Below are 8289 nucleotides of genomic sequence, written 5' to 3' on the forward strand. Positions count from 1 at the left end.
CCAGGTGTGTGTGGCTGCTCCCCTAGGGCCCTGCCTAGCCGGAAGTGGGGGCTGCTGGGCCTTGGCTCCTGGCGGTGACCAGGACAGATCATGCTGGCTGGTGGCTGCGCGGGCCACCAGGAACAGCGGTAGGAAAGAATAGTATGTCTGTGTAAAGAAAGGAACTGTCGCTTCCAAATCCTGGTGGCCCCCGGGAGGAACGGACCTGAGAACAGCGTTTGGGGGCAAGACCAGAGAGAGGGCAGAGAGGGCAAACGGGGCGCTGGTCAGGAAGGGTTGTCCCCTGCAGGCGAGGGCTCACGGTCGCCTACCAGGTTCCCGAGGAAAGGTAGCGATCAGATGGGGAAAAGGCTGAAGAGGCCCCACAAGAGTCAACTCAAGATTCCAGCGCCGGCCTCCAGGGCCAATTCAGGGAGCACGGGGCGGTGTCGGGCGGTGTCACCCCTAAGAAGCGGGGTGACAGCGTCTCCCGTCGCGCGGCACTTTCGGCAGAGCGAACCCGCCCAGCACCAGCCGCGAGCGCGGACAGAGAGCAAAAGGCGCTGTGGCCGGGGTAACCGCGGGGCCGGCCTGGGCCGGGACCTGGGGAGTGCCGGGGCGAAAGAGGGTACTGAGCGAAGAGAGCACAGCCCTGCGGGGACGCCCGCTTACCCGGCCGTTGCGGTCGGTCTCCTGCACCTCCTCGACGCGCGGGCCCCGCCGCACCAGCGCCTGCAGCAGCCCCACGTCGTTGGCGCAGGCGGCGCGCAGGAAGGTGGCCGCCTCCGGGAAGCCCTCCGAGACGCTGTCCGAGCTCACCTCGCTGCACTCGTCCTCGCCTTCAGGAGGGTAGAAGGAATCGTCCGAAGCGATGCTGCGGGTGTCGGCCAGACTCGAGAAGTCCTCGTATTCCTCGTAGTCCGCTGGGTCGTCCCCGGTCTCCGCGCCCCGGGGTGCGGTCGGCGGCTGCGGGGACAAGCAGCGCGCCCCGCCGCCCTCCGGCCCGGGCCCGGCCAGCAGCACCATGCTGGCGGCCGGGGCGCGGGCCGGGGGTCCCCGCGCGGGCCGGAAAACGCGGACGCGGGACGCGTACCGAGGTCACCGTTCCTCGCCCCGTGCGTCCCCAGAAAAGCAGTGGCCCGCGCGCTCCAGCCCGGCGGAAACAAGCGCCAGGCGGCTGCGCTCAGGAGAAGTCACTGGAGACTGGAGAAAAGCCCCTGGGGGTGGGAGGAGCCGCGGGGGCTTTCCGAGCGCGGCGCGGGCGGCTGCGGGCGGGGTAGAGGCTCCGCGGCGCGGGCGGGAGGGGCGCGTCCCTGGCGAGAGTTCAGAGCGAACCCGGGCCTCGCCGGACCGCGGGGACCGTAACCCAGCGGCTTTGCCCGGAGACGAGAAAGGCTCGCGCGGGAGAATCAGAAGCAGTAACTACAGCCAGCGTCTGGGGCGACGAGCGGCCCCGCCCCTCCCTCTACCGGCCCCCGGGGGACAGGGGCGGAGGTGGGGTCAGGGGACGCTGAGGGCCGAGCCCGCTTCCAACTTGGAAAACCACCATCCCCTGGGACTCGCCCCCTCCGAGGGCTCCAGGCCCCGGGGCCGGAGTGGGGGCATTTTTCTCTCGCCGCTGCCGAAGCTCAGAGCTCGTTTCGTCACCTTCGGGGAGCCCAGACTCCGGGACCAAGTCTGCCCCGGCCGTGGCCGCTTAAGGCCGGGGAATCCCCGGACGCACCGCTCGCGGAGTTCGGGTGCACGAGCGAAAGAAGCCGTTCCCTGAGGTCCCGGGCCGGTGGGGAGAAGGGTGCCCAGCCGGTGCTGCCCCTCTGAACCGTGGGCGATGGAGGGCTTGGCAGAGACCGCAAGTCGCGCAGAACCGGGGCCAGCCACGGCTTGCCGATGGGTCGGAAAAGAGCAATCCTGGGGAGTAGGGAGGCGTTAGGAACTTGGGGGGAGCATCTAGGTGGAAAGGATCTGCAACCGAACCGAGCCAAGAGGGACCCCACCCTCCCCGCCTCTGGGCAATGTCACGTGGTGGGTGGGATCTACAGAGTCGTGGCCGATCGACCCTGGAAACCAGTGACGGGGCCCTAAAGAGCTGAGAGAAGGGCCGCAGGCCAGGGCGGTCGACCAGGGGTCCAGACCTTACCCACCAGGCCGAGCCTGACCTCTCAGTGTCTGGGTGCGGGTTGAGGAGGAAGAGCATGGGAGGTTTGCCAGAGAGCCCCTCGCTTTGGTGAGGTAGATGCGTCGTGACTCGTCTCCTAGTGGAAGAGTCGGTGCGTGTAGGCGCCTGGTGAGGACCTCCCGAGCCCCGGGTCATGGCCCTGTCTGACAAGCAGTGCCGTGGGTCACGGGACCGACCCGGAGACCACATCTCTACTCCGCCCACCCACCTCCTTTCCTTCCTTCTTTTGCACCGATCTTCGTGGGCCCACCAGGTGCCAACTCGTGGGAGACCTTCGTCCAAAGAGGAACCACACTGTGCGGATGCAACCACCGGAGACGAGGCGTGGGGACCCCAGGCGCAGCAGGGCAAGCCGAGGGGCACCGGTGGGCAACTTGGTCCAAAATCCCCGGTTAGCGGTATGGGCCCCAGAGAGACTCTGAAGCCCTTGAACCCCTACTGCCACACTGCGCTGGGCCCAACACACTGTTGTGGTCACCCAGTGTCTTCCAGAGTCGCCAGATGAACAGGAATGACCTCTGCCCCAGAACCTGGCCGGGAAGGGTGGTGGGACCCAAGCAGCGATTTCTGGTGAAGACGAGTCCGCGCCTGAATGCACCCGGAGTTGGCAGAGAACCTGGCCTCGCCGGCTTCGCTCTGAACTCGGGGATTTCTTTCTGAAGCCAAAAACACCCCAGATAATGGTTTACTTTTTACCTTTTTCTGTAACTAGCTACAGATGCATAAATTCCCACTGGGAATTTCCCCTTTCAAGGTCGACAGTTCTTGTGTTAGCCTTTCCAAACGCCTGTTAAAAGCAGTCAGGGGACTTACAAATTGAACTGCCCCCTCCCGCCTGGGAGGTCCGGTTTGGTTAAAATAAGAACGCTGAAGGACAGGGCGCCCTGCCCGCATATACTTTTGGGGCGCTCTAAAGCAAGTTGGTCCTTATCACCCATGCCACTAAGCAAGGGAATTAAGGCTGTCTTCAGTGTTTACCACTTCCTTCTTTCCTTTCTTAGAAATATGAGTCCAAATAATACTGGAATGGTTTTCACTTAAAGATAAACAAGAGCAGGGGGTAGGTGTGCAGCTCAGGGGTAAAGCGCTTACCTAGCCTGCCAGGGCTCTAGATTCTGTCCCAGCACTACAGAAGGGTAAAAGGGAAAGATTAACAAGTCCCCGGCAAAGAACTAGCCCAGATGGGTCCCCACCCTCACCCCATCTTTTAAAAATAAACTCCACAAAGACAAAATATTCTCAACCTTTCTGGAAGACAGCTGAAAAACAGGTATTTTTGTAAAGCCAACATGTATATACTATGTGTACAAAACCTACATAGGAAGAGAAAATAGCTTAGAACTTCCAACTCAGGCTAACTTTGCAATCCATAACATTTCAAGGAATTGTGTTAAATTCTCCCAGATTGTTTTAACTTATGATTTTCAAAGATATACATTACACAATTCCTTCAGATGAATAATTTCTTTGGGGCCATTAAAAAAAATCAGCACTAGTTTGGTTACCTTTCTGTGTCAGGTCTTTTAAAATTGCAAGCAGTGTACATCTTTTTAAAGATGAAAACAGAAGGTACCTATAGTGCCGTCCCCACCTTGTTTGGAAGATGGATGTAAACCCAAGCGCCCCACGTTCATAAAATTAGCAGTCACACCACCTCGAGGGACGGGATGGAAGTTTGAATGACAATGGATTTAAGCCTTTGCACCTTTTGGAATTGAGCACACTGTGTTAAATTTCATTATTATTAAAAAGAAAGCATCCCTTCGCCTGATGGTACAAGTTGCTCTGCGGGAGCTGCTTCTCCAAATTTGTTGGCTTTTTCACCAGGAGAAGCAGCCCACATGAAATGAATGAGAAATGCTTTTTATTTTGTGGTAGGGAAGGCTGCTTTGCTTGGGGTAAAGAGCACACTGTGGTATCAGACAAAGGAGCTTCTGATTATGGCTACACCAGCTATAAGCTGCAGTGACAGCTCCAATTCTGAAAGTGTTAACTTTGGGTATTCATTATTTGTTTCACCAATCTCCTAGTCCCCCACGCCCTGGTACTGGGGATTGAATCTAGGAAAGCTCTGCTACTGAGCTGTATCCTTAGCCCTCTATTTTTTATCTTAAAGTCAGGCTGGCCTCCAACTTGCCATCCTCCTGCCCCCAGCCTCCTGAGTCTCTGGTGTCCCACCACACCAGGCCAACCTCTTACTCTTGATGTTTAGGGTATTTCTAGCATTTTCTCTGATGTACACAAAGGCACCTTTTCCCAGGTGTTTCCTTGGAAGAACGACCCACCTTGAGTGGCTTGAGTTTCTTGAACTATAATATTTTGTTCATTGCTGTTATTCAAATATATGCTTCTAGAATATCAAGAAGAAACTTAAGATATACATGAAAATTCTCCTCAGGGAAAGAGACTGGAGCATGGTACCTTGGTCTTAGACAGGAAGATTTCAATGCAAACATTGGACTTGTCTCATACTGTTCTAGAATGAGGTAACCAAATTCCAGTGGAGATTCTTGCTTGGAGGGGATCCTGTCCGTGAATTTAAAGCAGATCTCTTGAGGTATCTACATCTCACACATTCCTTTGCTGCTGTTGTTGATTGAGCTTTCCAAGAGTTGGTTTCCATGCTAGCAACTAAAAAAGCAAGTGAAGTGGAAAAAAAAATTTTTTTTCTAGAAAAAAGTCAAATGGGACAAAAATATTAAATGTTGGAAAAACTTATTGTGCTGCCTTTTAAAAGGTGGTGGTTCATAGCCAAAATATAGAGAGATCTATAGAAAGTAAAGAAGAAAAACACACAGCATATGCATCCATTCTGTTAGCTCCTGCGGTCTCCCGATGGCCAAAGAAACAAAGCTCATCAAAATGAGAAAGGCCTCCCCGCTGCCTTTGTGGGGCTGAGGAACCTGCCAGGGAAACCCGGGCAGCTTTCTTCCAAGAGTGGACAGAGGTAGTCTAAGCTCAAAGAAAGGAAAAGGATTTAGGCCTTGGAATTGGGCTTCGGAGAAAAAAAAGAAAAAAGAACAGGAACTCGAGGCAGACTTGGCCTGGGCAGTGATGCTGGGACCTGGCTCCAGGGGTTGACACTTCATTTTCCTGAACCCACCTTCCTCTCCGAAACTCAAAGGCTGGAGCCTTTGAGGTTCTCAACAGGTTCCTCCCGCTCTGCCACTGCCTCCAGAGAAGCCCTAGTTAATGAGGGACAGGACGTCTCTTACTTACTCTTTTTTCAAAAGCAATTCAAGTAAAACCAAAATGATTTGTTTTAGAATTTTTGCAAATTTCCCTGAGTTGTCCGCACTAAGAGGAAGTAACCTTGAATGTCTCAAGTCAACCTGAGAATGGCCAGACCAGATACCACTGAGATCCGCTGGGAATACAAAGAAAGCTCCCTCTGTGAACGTCTGGATCTCCTGCTGAAGAGATCGTTGCTGTTTGACCCTTAGATTCCTCCTAGTAGAATCAGATTCCCATAGCCGTGAAGGAACCTCATTTCCTTTGAGGGAAGTATTCTGCCTGTGTGAGCAAATATTGGAAGACATAAATGCCTGTGACACTTAACTGCCAATTCTGCAGTCTTCTCCGACTGGAATTAACAATAGTGGGCGTGACAGGAAAGCTCCTTTTACTCTCAGGACAAAAGACTTGGGTCCTCCTTTGAATCAAGGTTGATGGAATTTAAAGACCACTCCTGGGAGGCTTATATGAAGTGACAACCTCTCTAGTTCCTCTCCCAAGAACAGGAAAAACTCCACCCTTCTCCCAATCACTGGCCCTGATAACAGTGCTCATTATTCTGTTTTCCAATACATTTTTGTAAAACTGTCATCTCCCTTTGTAACCTGAGAGTCAGCAGTGACAAGGTCTTATTCATTTCTTTAACCCCCAGCCTCTAAGAGGGTGCCTCACCACCTTGGTTGATGCTCAACAGATCCCTTTGGACAAAAGGGCAGGTAATTCCTCAGGACCTGTGACCCCCCACACCCCCCAGGTTCCTGTCTCAGGTCTTTCTGCAGGTGTACAAGAGCAAGCACAGAGCAGCTGATCAAGAACCTGACCTTTCCTCAGCCATTCACACATCACACTGGATCTTCAGGGACTTTGTAAAAACCCCCCTCTAGGTTGGAAGACGCTGGCCCTGGGCGGCACCCAGATCTGAGACCAGTTTCTGACTGGGAGTTTTCCCTACGAAGCCAGACTTGGATCTCGCTGTGTGTGACCACCATTCTCAGACTGCTGGGGATTCAAAACAAGGAAACTTGGGGGATCAGCACACGCTGGTGCTGCCAGCCCTTCAAAAGCCACCTTCTGAACCAGTAGGGGTGTGGCACTGTGCCGAGCTCTGCACAGGGACCTAGTCATGCTTCACTCCAGCTCTCCAAGTGGCCACCCTGTCACTCTCCCCAGCTGAGTGAAAGTTCAGTAATCAAAGCAGAGACTAAAGCAGAATCTTAGAGTTACCGTTTCTGTTGCGGAAAGCTCCATCCTTATCCCTGATGCCAATCCAATACTAAGGACGCCGTCTTAAGAAAAGGGGAAAAAAAGCTTATTGCTTTGCTAGCAAAAGAGAAACCCAGGGGAGTCCTGTTAGAGGCTGTGATTCTGTCCGCCAGAAGGAACTGGGGGGTTTTATGGAGGTGATTCAAGGTTACATTCCCATGTTCTCCATTGGAGTTGTGATTCACTTGTTAATTTGGGAGATCTTTGGGTGCCATCCCCAAAGTCTAGATTGCTTCATTCCTGTGGTGGCTGTGTACTCCAGGACAGATAACTCTGCCTGGGATGGGGAAGAAAGGTGATTCTATTCCCCTGAGATTAGGGAGGGGGAGAGATTACAGAGGATCAAGGGGAGAGGAAGAGAAAGAAACATGCCCTTTTAAAAATAAGTTGCAGTGGCCGAGCAGCGAGGGCTAGATTCAAGGCATAAAGTGGACCAGTGCTACAACTGTGAACCCTACCGTTTAGCTTACACTTGTCACTGGTCTTATTCAGATTAAATGTACCCTTAGGGACAAGACATAAGGCAGGGGAGATTTGGCTGAACAAGCAATGCATGCTGGGAGAATTGCAGTCTGTACCCCTGATCTGTCACTTCCCAGTCTTCTAAATTAATTTCATGGGGCTGGGGTTGTGGCTCAGTGGTAGAGCACTTGCCTCACATGTGTGAGGCACTGGGTTCGATTCTCAGCACCACATATAAACAAATAAATAAATAAAGGTCTATCAATAACTAATAAAACACTTTAAAAAAATAAAAATAAATAAATTAATTTCAGACCTAGAATGAAATAAAAATTTGAAGTTTTTCTGCTGTATTCTTTTGCTAGGATTGCCTTTAAAAGGTGCCACATAGTAAGGTGGCTCAAACGACAGAAATTCATTGTGTCGACAGTTCTTTGAGACTCCAAAGCTCAATCTCAGGGTGTCCCCAGAATTTGTTCCTTCCCAGGACTTCAAAGGCAAGTCTGCCCCATGTCTTGGCCTCTGGTGGCTCTCTGTCCATCTCTGATGCCCCTGGGCTTTGTGGCACTGTCACCCCATCTCTGTCTCATCTCCTCCTGGCCTCTCCACATGTGCGTCTGAGTCCCTGTCTGGCTTCTTAACGAGAACACCCGTGGTATTGAGCTAGGACCTGCCCTAACACCTGTCTAGCTAAGTGCATCTAAAAGGACCCTATTTCCAAATAAATTTACTTTCTGACATGTCCAAGTTTGGACCCTAGTGTGAATTTGGGAAGGGATACAATTCTACCCACAACATCTGCCCTTTAAGTGCTTCCATTCCCCTGGAAGAAACATATAATAAAAAAAGATCCAAACATAGTATGTTAAATAGTGTTATGTGCCAAGGGGAAGACACAGCAGGGAAAGAAAAGAGGGGTCACATTTTAGATGAGAGAAGATCAGAGATGGTCCCGCTGAGAAAGTGGATTTTGAATCAAGACCTGAAGGAAGTGGGGAGCAGGCCTGCTAGCTGCGGGGTTCCGTCCTCCCTGCGGTCCTGTTGTGACAAGGGTGCACTTTATGCCTTGAATGTAGCCCTTGATGCTTGGCCACTGAAACTTATTTTTAAAAGGACATGTTTCTTTCTCTTCCTCTCCCCTTGATCCTCTGTAATCTCTCCCCCTCCCTAATCTC

General features: G+C 52.5%; 1 protein-coding gene across 1 annotated transcript in view; it reads right to left on the reverse strand.

The window, feature by feature from the left end:
* Positions 1–1005, reverse strand: part of Ankrd33b (ankyrin repeat domain 33B) — a 75239-nt gene extending 74234 nt beyond the window's left edge. Inside the window, exon 1 of the mRNA XM_027943880.3 lies at positions 652–1005. Within this exon, the coding sequence (XP_027799681.1) occupies positions 652–1005 (354 nt within the window). The remainder of the gene's footprint in view (positions 1–651) is intronic.
* Between the last annotated feature and the right edge of the window lie 7284 nt (positions 1006–8289).

The sequence above is a fragment of the Marmota flaviventris genome, chromosome 5 (assembly GCF_047511675.1).
Source record: "Marmota flaviventris isolate mMarFla1 chromosome 5, mMarFla1.hap1, whole genome shotgun sequence".
NCBI lineage: Eukaryota > Metazoa > Chordata > Mammalia > Rodentia > Sciuridae > Marmota > Marmota flaviventris.